The 19,328-nt window shown below is 48.4% G+C and overlaps 1 protein-coding gene across 1 annotated transcript in view; it reads right to left on the reverse strand.

The window, feature by feature from the left end:
- Nucleotides 1-2,694: 2,694 nt before the first annotated feature.
- Nucleotides 2,695-19,328, reverse strand: part of LOC133348803 (LHFPL tetraspan subfamily member 7 protein-like) — a 78,729-nt gene continuing 62,095 nt past the window's right edge. Inside the window, exon 3 of the mRNA XM_061561817.1 lies at nt 2,695-6,607. Coding sequence (XP_061417801.1) covers nt 6,378-6,607 — 230 coding nt within the window. The 3' untranslated portion in view covers nt 2,695-6,377. The remainder of the gene's footprint in view (nt 6,608-19,328) is intronic.

Raw genomic sequence — 19,328 nt, forward strand, 5'->3', positions numbered from 1 at the left:
CCAGTTGCAAGCGAGGAGTTAAATAGTGAGACCAGGTAAGGAAGAAGAATATGGAGGAGAGGAGTTATGAGAGAGGTGGGAATGGGGTCGAGAGGGGAGGATGTTGGGTGGGCTTTGCAGATGATAGTTGACAGTTCAGCTACAGATGTTGGTGGGGGGGGGGGGGGAACGGTGAAGAAGGAAGCGGGCGATGGTGATTGTGAAGAAGAGGGAGGGAATTGCGGGGTAATGGAGGAACCAGGGAGGATGGTTGTGCGAATGAGCTCAATTTGTGTGATGAAATGGAGAGCAAGTTCGGAAGCAGAGGGCATGTCGGTGATGGGATAATGCACTCGAGCAGGTGGACAGAGAAGGTTTTTCAGAGTAGCGAAAAGTTGACGTGGATGACGAGCAAGAGAATAAATAAGGTTGGGATAGTACTGCTGCCTAGTCATTTCTAAGGCAGCCAAGAACTTGGTAAAGAGAGAGCGGTGAGATGATCAGCCCTCAGGAAAAGAGTAATCCATTGTTGGGGTGGGGGGGGGGGACGATGGAGAGCGAAGATTAAGGGGAGCTAGGTGGTTGATGGAGGATAATAATGCAAAGAGGAGAGCAGAAGAAGCTGCATCAAGATGAAGGGTGAGAAGTTGGTAATAGAAGGATGCAGGAAGGATGTGAGGTTTGTCAGTGAGCTTATGTCAAGGGAGCGATGGGTATGGCACAGGGTAGGGTGGGGAGCAAGAAGAGAGGGAGGTGAGGAGGCAAGGAAATTGTGACTGAGAGGACAGAGTGATCAGAGGGAGGGCGAGGGTCTGAGGAGACATGCTGCTTTGTAGTCTGAGATAAAGTCTAGCTCTCGGGTACTGCCAGATACATGGGCAGGGAGCAAAGGGAGCAAATCCAGGCCAAAGAAATTAAGGAGAGAAAGGAAGAGACAATAGCGGGACTGTCAAGTTGGAAGTAGAAGTCACCTAATAAAATAAAAGGATGGGGCAGAGGAAAGAAACAAGAGAGAAGGCACTCAAGGTGGTCATAGAAAAGTGCTGGGGGCCAGGGGCTCCGTAAATAATAAGAAGAGTAAGAAGAGTAAGAGGGTAAGGGGAGGAAAAGGAAGAAAGTTGGATTTAAAAATAAGGGACAAGGATGGTTGAGAGTCGCACAGGGGCAGGAGTCCAAAAAGAAAGTGATATGAGACCGACACCACCACCCTTGCCAGCAGTGGGGGTGTGTACGAAGGCGGAGGTAGTGGAAGAGGGGTGATATCCAAGTTTGAATTAGGACGAGGATGTCGAGGTGAAAGAAAGTGTCCAGGGTAGATGCTGGTTTATTGTAGACAGAACGTGCGTTCCATAGAGCAATTTTGATGGTGAATTCAGAATTAGAGGAATTGGGGGCTGATCAACATTTTTGGGGGGGTGGGCATTGTTGGGGGAGAGAGATGAATAAGATTGGATGGGGGCCGAATGGCGGCGCCTAGTAAACTTTTAACCAGTAGAGCCGGTATGAATAGATGAACAGAGCATAGGGATATATATATAGATTTTGAATACTCACACGTGGTGGAGTGATTCGGGGGGGGGGGGGGGGGGAAGGTGCACAGGGTGTGCGATTAGAGCGCAATCGGGAGAGTGCGACGATTGCGAGAGGCAGGGGACGGAGTGGGTGGGTTGTGCAGGGGAACGCGAGGTGGCCGAGCGGCGTGCCCCCTGCCGCCCCTGCAACCACGACGGCGTTGATGATGGTGGTAAGAGCCACGTACGAGACCAAGTTCGATGAAGGTGGTGAAGGTGGTGGGATGGAGTCGCGTGGTAAGTGGGGGACTACGGAGCGCCATCGAGGTTGCTCGTGGAATGAACTGGAAAACGCAGGGACCAGGGCTAGGATGCACACCAACCAGATGTAAGCGCCTCTTTGCGCAGTCCGTTTTTGAGATGGTGAAGGGTGATAATGATTGAGGGTATTGGAGGGGTAGTAATAATGTTAATCGTTAAAGTAACAACATTTGAGGCAAAGGGCGCGAGGTTGGGATATGGAATGGTGGAGGATTTGATGAGGGCTGAAGATAGTGATGTGAGATATAAAGTAGTCTCACACGGTTAGGACAGGATCTTTCCATTACAAATGACTAGCCCTCTCAGGGCATTACCACCCACATGAATAGCAGTCGGTGGTAGAACAGAACGGAACAGCAAAGTCACGACCTGGCAAGGCTGGGGCACCACCAAGTGACAGCACAACACCAACACATGTACATGCCTATACACACCCAGAAGCAAGCATTCCACGTGAGTGAGACTCCCACTCCACCAGCAGACGCACTTAGAGTTAGTCATACCGCAGCAGCGGGACCTGCGTCCCGCCAACACACACACACGCATAGACACGGGCACAACCGAGGCCAGGCATCCCGTAACAGCAGGAACCAGGGTCCGCCAGGATTCACACACACACACCTAGACGCAGACGCACCCCGAGCCAGGCATCCCACAGCAGTAGGGCTCACGCTCCACCAGCACACGCGAACAGACACAGGCGCAAAAGAGGCCAGATATCCCACAGCCACAGGACGCAAGCTCCGCCAAGATTCGCACATATACAAAGACACAGGCACACCCAGGGCCAGGCCTCCCACAGCAACAGAGCTTGCGTTCCGCCAGCACACACAATCATAGGCACACACGGGTCTAGGCAATCCGCAGCGCGTTGCCTCGGCATTCAAACCAGATATTAATGTGAAACATGTAATTCCAACCTGTTGTGTAGTAAATGATTGAGTTCAGCTCAGCTCAACATCATCTGTATTAACAATATTTTACTCACAATTCAATTTCCATATAAATATCCATAATCATGGAACAATTTCGTAGCATCTGCATGAATAAAAATCCAGGGATAGCAATCCTCGATTGAGGAAGGTAGTTCTACACACATTAAAATACAGACAAGGGTAACATATTTGTTTTCATGGGATTTAGTGAAATTGACATGCCAAAGTTATACACCAGGTAAAGTCACCATACGACATGTTATTGTAAAATAAATTGGATCGTGACTGACCCAAATGAGCCTACAGTGCACGTTTAATTAACATACTAATGGATCTCATTCTAATACACAGCACATAAATGTGAGTTAGATTAATGCATTTAATTTTTGTGGCCCTCATTTTTAAGGTTATACCATTACAGAACTGTAAAGCACCTTCATTACTACAAACAGAGATTTAGAATTCTGAGTGTGAACATATTCATTACTAATCCCAATTCATCCCCATATGCCGTTTCATTCTGTTATGGTGTGCACACAGTCACAATTACGTATCAAACAAAACGGTTAAAAAGTAATTAACCCATCAATTAGTTCATTGCAACGATGTTTAAATACATTGTAAATAATATTTCCAAAAAAGTTTTTTTTTTGCAGAATTGTTTGAGGGCATGTGCATGGAAATGGCTTATAACGACAAAGTAATAATGCGGTGAAAGAAATATACTGCACATTTGATTATAACAATATTGATAACCGGTAGCAGTAGAATCAAAATGAAAATTTCACGTTGCCATTCTTTAAAAATTAAATCTCCACTTGTAGTACCATAACCATTTAGTTCAGTAGTCAGACTTGGAAGCTCCCTTAAGTCAGAAAATCACTTTCCAAAGTTTCCTGTGATCTTTAATCTCAACAAATATTCTTGAAAATAGAACCCCTCCATTTTTGTTGAAATTCAGCGACGCAATAAAACTGTACATTATGTATTCAACAATTCCTGGTGCATTTCTTCGAGTCGGCGTTAATAACAGTGACACCGTCTGCACGGCCATCAAATTTCAGATTTTGAGAACAAAATGTGAATTTAACGGGGTTTTTTAATCCAAGAGACATGAATAGGGTTTGGTTGGTATAGTGTCAAATATAGCACGTTGCATGCATTAAAAAATCCTATTTTGCATGTGACGAACGAATAATGAAACTTGAATTTCAAATTGCCCATAAAAAATAATGAAACTTCACCCTAATTGATAAATTGTTACGACGCCAATAAAAACTAACTGTGCAGCGATTCACATTACAAACACGGCACTCTTTTCTAAGTTCAGTAATACCTGGGAAAAGTTAATTAGGCCCAATCGTACAATAGTGATTTTAAACAAATACGCAGATCACGTTACTGAGTTGATAGGGGTAAGTATAAATTGTCGTGTCATTTTTCACAATAAGCTTAATATACCATGCAAACTTTACAAGAAGACAAACCGTTGTGAAAGATTCAAAAAACAAGTTTGACTAAAATGGTACATTTTTATTCATCTGTGGTAAACAGCCTTTAATTGTTATTAAGATCAAAGTTGTTACCAGACTCCTCGAAACACTCAGCATTCAATGGTTCAACGTGCACGAGCAGTCCGTTTCGTATCCACGTGTGGGTTGGAATGGAAGCTTGTTGAAGGACCTGCTCGCTGTTCGAGTGTCAGAATGTCACGTGCTTACAGCACTGCTGCCAGTCACATCTTTTTTACGTCTTCGAGACTCTTGTGTGTTTCTGCTTTTGAATGTCACGCGAGCGATTACATAGTGACTTCTCCCTACCCATGCCTCATTTGTTCCGGTACGGCGGATATTCAAATTGGCGACCTTTCATATTATGTTGATGGATGGCAACTTTTTTTTCATAAACCCTTTTTTGTCTGTTAATTTTAAGTGGCATAGAATGACATTGGAGTTAAAACAAAAAAAACCTGCCTGTTCAGTGTATCTCTATACTGTCAAATAATGTAACGCTGTTTATTTTAAATTGTAATTTTGATATATCTTGGTGATTAAACATGACATTTACAATGTACGATTATATTACTCGAGTGACCTGAAGTATTTTGCATCTGGAAATACCTTTTTTTGTGAATACCTTTTGTGTCATGTTATATTTACTGATATGGCACATCAGCTGTGTTAACAGCTTGTCTTGCGCGCCTACAAATACGGACTGCCTGCCCTGCGTAACATCACACGACCCTGTGCCATCAGCAGGGCCGCAGCTGAAAATGAGATGTATCGCAGCTGTGCGATCATGACAAAACAGATAATGAATACATGGCACACGCACACACACACAGACGCGCATGTACAGTGTATCTCTTGCTCTACGTTATAATCCTTCGTCAAGAACCGCAGACTTCGCTGCCGAAACCTACTGGGGTCCATCGCTGCGTTGTCATTGTGTGGATGCCTTTTTATGACATGCTGCGTTGTCATTGTGTGGATGCTTTTTTTATGACATGCTGCGTTGTCATTGTGTGGATGTGTTTTTATGACATGCTGCGTTGTTGCTCATTCACCTTAAAGCTCGCAACATTTGTCATTATTAGAGCGCAGTTGTTAAGAGTCCGTTACTCCTGTCAGCCGGCGAGCTTTGTGGCAGGATAGCAACAATGCAATGCTCACTCCGCGGACTGCAGTTTTTGATTTTGTCTCTTCAAAAGGCGGCAGGGGGTGTGCAATCAATTCCGCGCAGCCATTAGATGTCCCCTTTTCGCAGCTTTTGTAATCAGCTATCTTCAGCCCTACACACAGACGGATGCATTGATCTCGTTTTGACATGTCACCTAACCGTGCTGTGTGGTTGACTTGTCTTATGTAGACGTAGTCGAAAGTTTTTTTTTGTAATAACGTCAGCATCCATGGCATTGAACCGTTATCAAATTGAAACAGCTGTAATGTATATTGAGCATGGTTAAAGGATATCAAGAAAGAGCTGGAATTTGTTGTACATAAGTGTGAACCATACTGATTGATGTGATATGGACCATGGTTGAGATTTGTGCTTGCCATGAGTTCATATTTTTCTCATTTTGCATCACACTCCCACCCACATATACAACATGTTGTACACGTATGAATGTGTTTGTATATGTGTGTCAACTGTGCCACAGTCGAGAGCACAGGCAGTGCATCTGCCAGTCATCTCAGTCAGTTAACCCATAGCACCTGGGTCTGTCCCGTGAACTGTTGTTGTCTGCGAGCCTTCGACACTTGACCATTTACGTGGCCTCAAAGTTCACCTAGCCTGGCACAAGCAGTGATGATGTCACCGCCACTTAGTGGTGAATGGTGGCTGTTGTGTATGTGTGGGGCGCGGTAGTGAATTGGATGGCACACTGCACTGCGACCCAAGTTCAGTCGTGTTCACGGCCAACATCAGTGACGAATGTCTGAACCGGTCCCGTCTCCGCAGTGGCGGTCGGGCGTCGTTCTGGCCACATCACCTCCATTCGTGACGTGCCGGCCTTCATTGGTACAGCACTTGCTCCAACAGTCTGCGTGGCCTGCACGGGGGATCGCTGTGTGTGCGGGTGATCATCCCGGGGTTCCATTCACGGGCACGTAAGCCGCGTGCGTGCATCTCACAGACTGGTGGGTATGGGAGTTGGGTAAGGGGACGGGTCCCGGGGCACATAGCGGGCGAAGTACGGCAGGAAGGCCGCCAGGAGCACGCCAACAATGGCCAGCGTGTAGCCCCACGCGAGCTGGCAGTCGCCAGCCCAGAAGGGCGCCGAGTCTCCGCACTGCTGCCGGGCAAATGGACTGCCCAAGCCCAGCGGAAACACGAGCAGGCCAGCCCCCATGATTATCACTGGCACGAGAAACAAAGGGGGGGGGGTGATGACATGGCAAAGTGAGAGCGTTAGGAAAGCGTGGCATTCATCGAAAGACTCCTGTGTTGTAAGCACCTCTGGCAGCGCAAGCCTCTGGGGCCGATTCATGCCGAGTTTGCTTTCATACTTGTTTGTGGAATGCGGGCATTGGTGGGAAATTTCCCCAAAAGAGATTACGCCGAATTCAAACGGAAGTTTCTTTAGCCACATTTTAGTAAACGAGGTTATACAGGATACGAAATTAAGACAGGGAGAATTCGAAGACGGAAACACACATTAATATGAGTACTTGGGGAACGCAGACTGATATCGTCTGGCCATGCCAGGAGAAACCTCTCAAATGTGAAAGGTTGCCTTGCTCTGCAAGAGATCAGAACGGACGCTTCGCGTCTGGAGACATGGTGCCGATAGCAACATTTGGGATCGAATTGAGGAGAGAGATTCCAAAAAGACCAAACATTTTCAGTTTGAGACGGGACAATTGCATTTAAATTATTGCTGCGAAACAGCATGCCGGCACGTTCCGACAGAGCACGCTGCTGTGTTTGTTGAACATTTCTTTTAATCACGACCACACGACCGTATGTGATCGCAAACATCCAAGGGAGAGCCGTGACAGCCCAGTGTGCTGATGTGCTGACAGTTTGTTTAATATGTTCTCCTGCTCCTGCAGGGAATATGATAATTTAAGGGATTGCTTGGAGTCTAAGTAAATATGAGGCTGAGATTATTCCCCGCATGTCGCGTCTCGTCCACTAACTCAAAGCCAACGAGGGAACATTAAGATGACGCCCATTAGGGGAACGCTGTAAATCACGGCCTGAGTCGCATAAACGTGTTGTATTGATCATGTAGAACATTAAACTTGATGCTCCTGAGGCTGCCGTTTCTAAAGATTTGTGTTACGTCAAAGAATTGTAACATTTAGCCCTGAGTGTTATGATCAATTTAATAAGAGTCTCGAATCGGCTACAATGGGCCATTCCTTGCTCAGTATTTCATGTTGGATTAAGTATATTGAGAAACCCCATGCATTGAGAAAATCCAAGCATATTGCACTAAAACATGTACGTTAGGTAGGTTAGCGACCTATTTGTTCTACTGTACCTGCGACCACCGACTTGCAGCCGTAAGAATTATAAGGCTCACTCACGAAACCTGCGTAATCTGTCATGCCCCTCCAGGGTTCTAGGGTGGAGGCACCATCACGCCTGCATTTTAAAATCACATTGTTTGATGCTAATAATAATGTGCGGTAGTAGTAATGGGCAGATTCCCTGTGATGCCCAAGAACAATCATGTTCTTTTAAAAATAACGAACTGCAACTTAGAGCATTTGTACATTTGACATTGATATAGCACGAATGCCGAATGTGTCGCAGACGAATTTTTATTCCGCAGGAGTTTCACAGTCGCGGCCGATGTTGCTGTGTGAGTTTACCCCATTAGGTAACCGCTGAGTAATTCTACACTCTGGCGAATTTGTACCCTGACGCCTGCACGCACGGCCTACGACTCTTTTCAAATCACGGCATCTTTACCGTCGACTGTGATGAAGACGGCGCTTAGTATTTTGCGGTTGATGCACACACACACACACAGCCGCAGTATTATTAATCAGGGTTGCCCGCTTGCCTCGAACCGATAACCTCTGCAACAAGCGGCAAACGCACTCCCCGCCTGGCCATGTGACACCGTATCACAGTTCGCCCGGGTAGCGCGTGGCGTGGAGAGATGGCTCCTAGCTTCACCTGCTGGACTGCAGAGAGGATGGTGGCGCTTCCGAATATTTGTCTTCTATTGAACTTCCAGTTGGCCCAGTCACTTGGCTCAGGAGCGCAGCAAAGATTCGAGTGCCAACACGCGGTGGGGCAGACGGCTTGATTAGCCCAGCAAGGGAGCGGCAAGACTGAACATTAAAAATAAAACCCCCAACTGTAAATGTCAGGTAAACAGAAGTATATCTAATGGCAACCCAATGGAGTAATTGAGAAATTACATTGGAGAGTAGGAGGCAATCGATAAACAATTATGTAAAATCTGGCAGTATAAAGGTTTCCAACGCCATGCAGAATGTCTAAGGTGAATGCGGAGCTCACCTGAATAGCAATGCATCGTCACTGATGCACCTTGAAACGCGACACGTAACTGGTGCTCATTGAAACTGGATTGAGCCCCATTAATAATTAACCAACCGATGTTACAGCCATTAATGTCAACTTAAAGATGCATTGAATTATTAATCGCCAATATGTACTGAGACTCGCCTATGACCCAAATCACCCGCAACGCGTCCGATCTCATCACATCTCAGAAACTAAAGCGGGGTTTGAGCCTGGAATAGTACTCAGATTGGTGACCGCCGTGCATAAGAGGTGTTATATGTTGTCAACTTGCACTATGCCCCCCCCCCCCTGCCTTCAAACAACCCGCAGAGACCAGCGTGGGGTGAAGTATGGTCAAACTATCCACGGCATGGGGAGGCCCTCATCCAACGGTGGATTAACAAACGGGACTGTGCAAGTGCGTAATGCGCTAAGAACCCTTCAAAAGCGAGTCGTGGATTTAATAAGGGGCCATCCATTTAGTACGTACGCATGGAGGGGGAAGGGGGGGTTAACCCAAATGCGCACGCTTGCGTATGAGGGGTCTACTGACAATGTACGCATAGGAAATGGGGGGGGGGGGGGGGTGAAGCCTCGATAATAATTTGTCTACATTGGCCTTCAACTGAGTTAGATAGTCCGGCGGTGGACTATCTGTTTGCTTAAACACGTTAATATTATTCATCTGAGAATAGGGTTTCTTCTTTTATTCTGGCAACAAAACAGGTGTTCAGATGTTAAAACACCAAAGCTTTTACGAGGAATCATGTCTGCATTAACCACAATGCTTGTGGTCAGAATGCAGACAAAAACATACTTTGATAATATATGCATTATCTTTGAAACTGATTGGTCCACACCAGAGACAGCTTTCTTTAGAGCCTCGTCTCAAACGGTGTTAGACCAGAGGACGCCAAAAGGCGTACAGCCCAAAGACAAAACACTATCAAAGTAATGAGAGTTTGGGGTGAGCAGCTACATCATGGAACCTCCTTTGCCAGTACCAAAATATGAGATGAATAGGTGTACATGCGCATGTGGGGGGGGGGGGTGTAAAAAGTACGCGTGCGTACAGGGAAAGGGGTCAAGATTTGATAGATTTGTGCGTACGTACTAAATGGATGGTCCCTAAGCGCGCAGAATTTGTGACCATCGCCATGTCTGTGGGTGCGTGCTGACCGTGTCACTGTCAGATTTTGTAAGCGTGTAGAATGAACGACGCAGCAGCAGCAGCACTAAATATATATAATGTCGTAAAACTAACAGAACAGCAAACGCACGTGGCGTTGTCTTGCGCCTCCTCGTTGGATTAAAAGTTGTTGCGTGCGATTACTTAAAATGTCACGACAGCAAATCAGTTTGTCTTTGTTTATGGAACAGAGAGCTATTTGGAGCGACGCCAAGTCTCTCGTTGCAATTGCCATTTATTCTGCACTGCAAAATAAATCAGGATGCCGACTGTGGTGGCATAGCGGCGCAGGGGCACGAGATTTTCTCGTATGGCAGATGTCCCTCAACCTCCCAGGCCCCCCATTGCCCCCACCGCCCCCGACTCCCGGCAAGGCTTGCAGCTGGGAGTAAGGCAGGGCTGCTGATAACCCACAGGTTACTGTCTCCTGATGAGACCTGGCACTGAACAGAGACTCTCCCCTTCCCCCCATCCTCCTCTGCTCGATCCTCCCTCTCTCTCTCCCTGTCTCTCTCTCTCTCTCCTTCTCTTTCCCCCCCATGGGGACCCAAATCCATCTTTTGAGGTCCTCGCCAGAGCCAGCTCGCTTTGAAATCTCATCGTGCAGTTGTGGGCCATCACTGCCAATCCCCAAACGGATCGCAGAGATAATGGCCGTGCCATGTAGCAGCAGCGGGGAATATGCTACGCCAGTGCGGTCATTAAGATGCGTCGATGATAGTAATTAACGTTACGATTGGTTTATTTTATGCCTTGTACACTGCACGCAATAAATGACACGTTATTTCAACGGCGTGTGTGATTACAGGATGCGCACATGTTTATATGTCTCCGTATATGAATAAAACGTGTTGTAGTCCTTTGGCGAAGTGGCTTTCCAGACCAATATTCATCAAGTGGGATTTGTTGAAGCGAGAAAACTCTGGGTTGGTTTTGACCATCTGTTTCTCCATCTGCAGAGTCAAGGTTGTGAAACCAATGTTGCTGGATGCGCAGATGTTATTGGTAAGAGAAATTCATAAACAAAAATTTGAGGCCACGCTCAAATACAACAACGCACAAGAACTCGTGCGATGCCGTCATCGTGGACCGTTGTTAAAGATTCATTCTCAAATAACGGTCTGCGATATTTTGAATCACAATCATGGGTAAGAGTCAGTCGTAATTCACCGCTGATCACGCGATATTCGATGGCCTCGTCTTGTGTCCAGCGGATTTTATACCGACGTAAATTATGGATATGTGGAAGCGAAATTTCTTGTAGCATATGCTTGAAAAGCTGTCCATTTAAAGGTCTGGCACACAGCAAAGTACAGTGGGCTTCAGAGGTGGTCATTAACATTCACTTTTTGATGTCTTCATGCGCTATTAAATATTAAACTGGGCTACGAGTGCATTTCTGCTAGGCAATGACTCAGACGGCGGAGGGGAGCCTCACCACCAGCAGGCGACATGCGACAAGCAGGTGCCGGGACTGTGCACCGTGTGCATCACAAACACCGCGTCATCGTCGTCGTCAGCCATGGTCAATCCACTGCTGGATGGAAGCCATCCCCAAGCTGTGGCCATCTCGCGGATTTGTCTTGGAACGACGCACCGAGCGCTTGCTCGCGAGATGATTTCATCGCTCCATCTGCACAGCGGTCGACCACCTGGACACATTCCCACCCTATACGGCGTATACTGTATACGTACAGGTTTTTGTTAATTCTACAGGACCGTATATGCAATATCCAGAGAAAAAAAAATGTATCACCCGGAATGCGCAATAACTTTCCAAGTCTCAGAAGCTAAGCTGGGGTTTGCCTGTTTAACGCTTCGGATGGCTGCTCACCATGCACAGACAGGTTACTTTAGGCTGCGGTGCTACGCGGTGAGCAGTGCAAGGGGCAGTGCCACAACATCTACCGTTGTACTGCACTTCTATGACCCCACGTCTGTGCCGCCCACCTTCACCAATCCGCAGTAACCGGTGTGGTGAAGTATGGTCAAATGATCCCCACGGCCCGCGCAGAGTAGGCAGGCCCTCGATCAGCGGTGGATTGACAAAGGGCTAGATTTGAAGCTTTCGTGACTGCAAGGATTCATACTCTTAGGTTTTTTCGGTAAAGTCACGTAGGTAAAAATAAATAATAAAAATAAAAATAATAGAAATTATAACAGAAATAAAAAATATTTTTTACATTATTTTTATTTCTGTTATTATTTCTAATATTTTTATTATTATTATTTATTTTTACCTACGTGACTTTACCGAAAAAACCTAGGAGTATGACAAAGGGCTGTCTGTATATTTCCACGCACAGCTACCGAAGCAGCGACACACTAATGCCGCTTGGCGTTTTGGGTCTTTTCGCCTGTAATCAGAAACGGTGTGTTAAAATATATATATAGTATGGGCTGCATTGCCCAACGTTTATGTTTGCGTGTGGCTGTGTTGTGTGCATGCACTGAAGCCTGCTCAGTAATCAGACCACAGCTCATGCCTCTGGTAACCCGCGTGGCCTAGAATTCCCAAACCTGTCCTGCCTTAAAACAAAAGCCAGGAAGAAATGAAACGATCGCCCTAGGTGACACATGGCAAGCTCTTTCTTGTCAGAGAGCCAACGTTCTGACACAATATATTTTTTATATTTTCTAAAAAAGTATAAGTTGCTTATAGACTCGCCGTAGTACGAGTTCACTTGGCTTAGGCTGATATCATCTGGACGGTTGGCCGTTTTGCTCAAGGACTCCAGGGACAACACAAATCTTACATCTTTAAATTGGTGGCGATAAAACTTCCCCTGCCACGGAAGAATCCTAGGATCTGCATCTAAAAAACAACAACAACAACACCACTCGCACACGAACTTTCTTTTTGGAAAGAAGTAAAAAAGGTTGATGTTTGGAAAGGGTACGTCCGCACAGAAGGTGCATGCCACTGCAATAGGGTGCCATGGTGGCCAGATGTTTACTACCTTGCCTGGTACATTGGAGGTCGTGGGTTCGATCCCGACCCTAACGCCTGCTGTATATTTGGAGTTTGCGTGTCTCTCTCCTCGTGGTCACGTAGATTTTTCTCCAGGTCCTCCGGGTTTTCCCTCCACATTTAGAAGAAACATGGATTTAGAGTGTTTGGCTGCTATACATTTCCATGGCATAAGCCACTTCGTTGAGCTATCATTTGTGTCCAGGTCGCTTCTGAAAACGAGCTGTATAGCTCGGTGTGCCTTACCTGATAAAATAAAAAATAGTTAATAGTAATATGATCGCTTATCTATTAACCCCAATCTGTGTGGACACGTGGATTGTCCAGGGTGAAGGGTCAAGCGTTGCGTGGCAAGGAGGTGCGGTGGTCACAGGATTTCATGGGCGGCATTCCAGTACGCTGGGTTTTTTTTTCCGCTACGCAGCAGTCGTTGAAAATCGCCGGCGCTTACCCACGCTGCCTGAGCGCGACACGTGGGAGCCCTTGTTTCTGTTTCGTGGGGCAAGTGGCGACTTAACCAGCCGTGGGAATCAAATGCCGGCGGTGAGAGACTCGGGACTGTTTGGTGTGAACGTGGAGATGGAGCCATGACATTGGCAAGCGTGCACAATGCTCGGTGGATTTGTTGCATCGCGGGATCGTGGGGTGTGACGATGGATTTGGGAGGCCTTCTTCCAGCAGTGGATTGACCATGGATGATGGTGACGATGAGAACTGGGTGCAGTGCTGGAGAGGCAGCCTTGAGAGTTATTTATTTCTACCGAAGAGTATCCAATCAGAAGCCGGGAGCGTTAAAGCGTTTACAGATCACGAGGTTGTGCCGCGTGCTGGTCAGCAAAGAGGCGTGGAGCAAGGCGCATTGTTGTACTGCACTATCCTCCAACATCTGTGCTCCCCACCTTCACCAACCCAGACACTGTCAGAGGAGCTGTGGTGGCGAGATGTTATCTCTCTTGCCAGGTACGCAGGAGGTCGTGGATTCAATCCCGACACTGACACCTATTTGGAATCCGCGTGTTCTCTCTCTCTCTCCCCGTGGTGGCCGCGTGGATCTTTCTCCGGGGTTCCTCGAAGTTGTGTCCCCCTCCACATTTAGAAACACACACTTCGATTATTTGGCTGCTCCTATTAAATCCCACGTGTGATGATATCAGCCACGTTGATAGACCATAACCATGCGTGGCCACATCTCCGCTGAAAAAAAAATAGCTTTACCCGGTAGGGCTCAGTGGGCTTTACCTGGTAAATAATGCAAATCTAGTTTAGTTTAGGCCAGTGTGGTCACGCACCGTCAAACAACTCCCACAACCCTTTCCGCATTTGGGGGCCTTCATCCAGCAGGGACAGCGTGTTGCCCCCTTGGACACGTGGGTTTTCTCGAGGTGTTCCGGTTTCCTTCCATAAGTATGAACGCTCATTATGTGGCTGAAAACATCTTAATATATAGAGGACCACAGAGCTTGGCCAATTGTTAGTAGCACCAGCTCACCGCCTGGCTGTTGCTGGCTGCCTTCCCACTTCTTGAACGTTCCTCTTCGTTCTCTGTCTCTCTCGCTACGACAGCGAGCAAATACCGCGCGGCAGCGGCGCGTTACAAGTTGACATTATTATTATTATTCATTTGAACACAAACGGACAAGGACCTTGCGCACATTTTCAGCAACCGGCACATTCCGAATTACGTTTCGCACATTAAACGCTCCAGTGATAAAATTCCATGCCTGGCAATTTGACAAAACGTCCATGGGGAGCCTCATTAAAAAGCCAGCGGGCTTCCAGTTTTATTTATCCGAGGCGGTAAAACGCGAATCTATTGTTTCCGTCACTCTTGGCTTGCATTATTCAGGTCGGAGGGCCGCCAATAAATGGCATCGGCTGAGGCCGCTCGTGGCTGCGCCCGGCGAGGGCAGTCGGACTGCAACCCTGCTGCCAGCTCGACTCTCAGTCAGTTGGGCGCCACGGTGGCTGGGAAATGTCCACTACCTCGCCTGGTCTACAGGAGGTTGTGGGTTCGACCTCAACGCCTCCGGTATATTTAGAGTTTGCGTGTCTCTCTCATCATCATCATCACGGTGGCTATGATATGTTAACTACCTCACCTGGTCTACAGGAGGATGTGGGTTCGACCTCAACGCCTCCTGTATAATTGGAGTTTGCGTGTCCCTCTCCTCATCACGGTGGCTAGGAGATGATAACTACCTCGTCTGGTCTACAGGAGGTTGTGGGTTCGACCCCGACGCCTGCTGTATATTTGGAGTTTGCGTGTCCCTCTCATCATCACGGTGGCTAGGATATGTCCACTACCTCGCCTGGTCTACAGGAGGTTGTGGGTTCGACCCTGACGCCTGCTGTATATTTGGAGTTTGCGTGTTCACTCTGTGGTCGTATTGATTTTTGTCAAGGTCCTCCGGTTTTCCCCTCCACATTTAGAAATATTTGTTTCGAGCACTCGGCTGCGGACTGCTGATGAGGGAATGTAGCGAGAGAGCAAGCAAAGGTGATAAATACGTTTGTGGTGGGTACAACCCAAGGGTAAGTGGGTGGGACTATGGATGGAATTTGCAAGTGAATGTAATCGCAGAGAGGGTGGGAGTGGGTGACCTGAAGACGATGGCTTGTGTTGCTATCGAAACGTCGTGATCTATTAGTTATTTTTTCTACCTACGTGACTTTACCGAAATAACCAAAGAGTATGAATTCCTGCCAGTCACGAAAGCTTCACATCAGTTTAGTGAACAGTGTTGAGTTATCCCCACACCGGCCAGGCTGCTTCCTGACGGGACACGACTCAGGTTCACAGGGAGCCTTGAGCCACGCCTGCAGAAGATGTACGCTGGTTATCGTCTTCAGTTCCTGATGAAGTCTCCCAAGCACGCGCGGCGAAACGTCGGACACCGTGCTGAACGGCGTCCCGAGAGGGCATTGGAAGGGGGGGGGTGTGATGCGGGAGGGGGGATCGCAAGTGCCGACGCTGAACATGGGAACAGCGTTGCTGAGAACTATGGACGACGAAGACGTCAGCCTACGAGCCCAAAGTCCCAACACACTTCAGGTGTCATGGCAGCAATTAAGAGTTTGGAGGCTTTCAGCCGCTGTCGATCAGTTTAATATACAGTATTTGTTTAAAAGCTATAACAGACAACGCAGCAGCGTCCCGCCGTGGCCACGCGTTTTGCGGAGTGAAACAATCTTTGCCGCAGAGCTTGGGGTCCGGAGCGGCACGGGGCTCTTTCACTGCCCCCTCGCGACTCTTTGGCTGCCCCCTCGCGACTCTTTGGCTGCCACCTTGTGACTCTTTGGCTGCCCCCTTGTGACTCTTTCACTGCCCCCTTGAGGCTCTTTGGCTGCCCCCTTGTGGCTCTTTCACTGCCCCCTTGTGACTCTTTGGCTGCCCCCTTGTGACTCTTTCACTGCCCCCTTGTGACTCTTTGGCTGCCCCCTTGTGGCTCTTTCACTGCCCCCTTGTGACTCTTTGGCTGCCCCCTTGTGACTCTTTGTCTGTCCCCTTGAGACTCTTTGGCTGCCACCTTGTGACTCTTTGGCTGCCCCCTCGCGACTCTTTCACTGCCCCCTTGTGACTCTTTGGCTGCCCCCTTGTGACTCTTTCACTGCCCCCTTGTGACTCTTTGGCTGCCCCCTAGTGACTCTTTGGCTGCCCCCTTGTGACTCTTTGGCTGCCCCCTTGTGGCTCTTTGGCTGCCCCCTTGTGACTCTTTGGCTGCCCCCTTGTGGCTCTTTCACTGCCCCCTTGTGGCTCTTTCACTGCCCCCTTGTGGCTCTTTGGCTGCCCCCTTGTGGCTCTTTCACTGCCCCCTTGTGACTCTTTGGCTGCCCCCTCGCGACTCTTTCACTGCCCCCTTGTGGCTCTTTGGCTGCCCCCTCGCGGCTCTTTCACTGCCCCCTTGTGGCTCTTTCACTGCCCCCTTGTGGCTCTTTCACTGCCCCCTTGTGACTCTTTGGCTGCCCCCTTGTGGCTCTTTGGCTGCCCCCTTGAGGCTCTTTCACTGCCCCCTTGTGGCTCTTTGGCTGCCCCCTCGCGACTCTTTCACTGCCCCCTTGTGGCTCTTTGGCTGCCCCCTCGCGGCTCTTTCACTGCCCCCTTGTGGCTCTTTCACTGCCCCCTTGTGGCTCTTTGGCTGCCCCCTCACGACTATTTGGCTGCCCCCTTGAGGCTCTTTCACTGCCCCCTTGTGACTCTTTGGCTGCCCTTCGCGGGCAGACGTTTATTTTTTTATAAACCTAAATCTGAAACGTAATTTAACGTAAAAATAATTTATAATACAGGTTTTTTTCTGTGTTAGATCGCGTAAATATAAATGTGTCGTTAAACCCGCCACCACCCGACACAGCTAATTAGTAAGGGGTTTGTCACGTAAGCAGAACGTGGCAACTCGTTACTAGTACAGCACACCGGCGTGTTGGAGAGTTAATCCACAACATTTACAATCTGAGTGCAAGATTGTAAATGATAATTATTAAATGTGGCAGGGAACGGGTCAGGATGGAATGTCTTGGTGACAACAAAACGTACGGTATTGTTAAAGAATGACTAAAGGGGGGAAAGACACTAAATAGACGCAGTGTATTCCATCACCTATGTTGTTGTTTAAGTCAGAATTTGTAGTCATCTGCTGTGTACCCGCTGCTGTGTTTGTGAACAAGTGGCTCTGCGTGTGATGCGGCTCTCGAACTTTTTTGGTCAAAGACCAAAACAACAGAAAAATGTATCTCCTGCTCCGTCTTCTGAGAAAGGTTGCCGAGCCCTGCTCAGCTGCCCTCCACACTCGCGGGGCCGCTCCAGAGCCATCCACGGCTGTAAGAGGTCACTGTAGAGGTCACTGCAGAGGTCATTGTAGAGGTCACGCTGACAACGCGACCTCCCGTGCGTCGGGGCGCGTCGCGCAGCTTCCCGCTTTGGCGTGAAATGAGAGGAGACGAAAAATATGCGGCTGGGATAGATTTACAAAATGTAAAAAAAAAAACTCAATTTACGCACTTCTATAGACGTGTTATTGTGTTCTATTGCGCATTGTCAAAGATGCAGCCTTGCAATTGCTGGCTGTCGCCATGATTTGCGTCAGTTGTTAGTTGTGCAATAACGAAGGGGTTTGTTGTTGTTGCTGCGTTGTTGTGTTGATGCTGCTGCTGCTGTGATCACGCACCACGGATCTCCCGTGTAAAATAACCAGGCAAATGGCTAACGGGACCATCATCCGTGTAAGAAATCTAATCAAATCAAAACTACAGACAGCTAATGGTAGTCCCAAATACAGGGTCTTTGGCCTACTCTTCCACGCTGACCAGTAGTCGTGGAGAGCGGGGGAGTAACCCACACTTTGCCCACGCTTTAGCCCACCACACGCTGTGTATGTGTCACTTGACATCCAGAAAATGTCCAGGCCAAAATTTTTATTTAATGCAATCTGCCAATCGACTAAATTGTACCCAGTTGCGCTGCAGGGTGGACAGAGGTGCGCGGGGCAGGGTGGGGGGGGGGGGTTAAGAACTGCCGCGCCGGGAGATCAAATTTAACTGGCGGCCTCTGGAATGCAAGTCCGGTGTGCTGTGAACCACTATTCTTGGACGTGGCCGCACGTTCCGGAGCTAAATGCCAAAGTCGAGGTCTGCTAGCCACGACGAGAGAGTCCGTGCGATGGAGATGCAATATAGCAGTGGCGTGGCTATGAAGTGTGCAGGCGGTGCAACTGCCACCGTGGAAACCGACCCATCAGCATTTCACCTGCCGTTGCCGGGTGAGGGCATCGAACCGAGGACCCTCATTTACGGCTTGTCGGAGTCGGAGCTCGTCACTCTGCGTGTTCTGCCGTCAAATTCCCGCAGCGCGACGGGTGAAGAAGCTACCTGGATATTTCCCCCACCCGCCCCCTTGTCCGGTCAGATCGCAGTTACTCAGCCCGGCTGACAGCTCTGAAGAGTAATTAGCACTCTGTCTGGGCTGCACCTCCGTCCATCGCGCGCGCGATAATTTGCCCAGAGTAATTCTTTCTCTCGCTCCCCGCGTCCGGCTCCCGGGCACCCTCGTTCCACCGGCGTCTTGGCACTTGTAAAACAATATATATGAGAGTGTGTGTGTGTGCTCTGTCTAATCAAAGTTTGTCAAAGATCCCGCCGGCGTCTGCCCACTTTCCGCGTAACTCTCCTAATATTTATACACAAATGAGATTGTGCGAGCCGCTGCCTTTCTCCACCCTCCCGCGTTCGTTTAATTTATCACTTCGCTGCTCGCTGCGGCTGCATTTTCTGCGAGTGATTATATTAAGGCCAAGTTCTGCATCTTAAATCGTTAGCGTGCACGGGGCTGCGTACGCCAGACTGTTGTCGCCCTACGCCATCGTTCGTCTTCCCCTTTACAGCGTTAACAATCCAGCGGGCTGGGCGGGGGTAGAGAAACGGATGAACGTGGGAGAAACGGG

The sequence above is a fragment of the Lethenteron reissneri genome, chromosome 28, assembly GCF_015708825.2.
Source record: "Lethenteron reissneri isolate LAM-NWPU_2019-01 chromosome 28, ASM1570882v1, whole genome shotgun sequence".
NCBI classification, from domain to species: Eukaryota; Metazoa; Chordata; class Hyperoartia; order Petromyzontiformes; family Petromyzontidae; genus Lethenteron; species Lethenteron reissneri.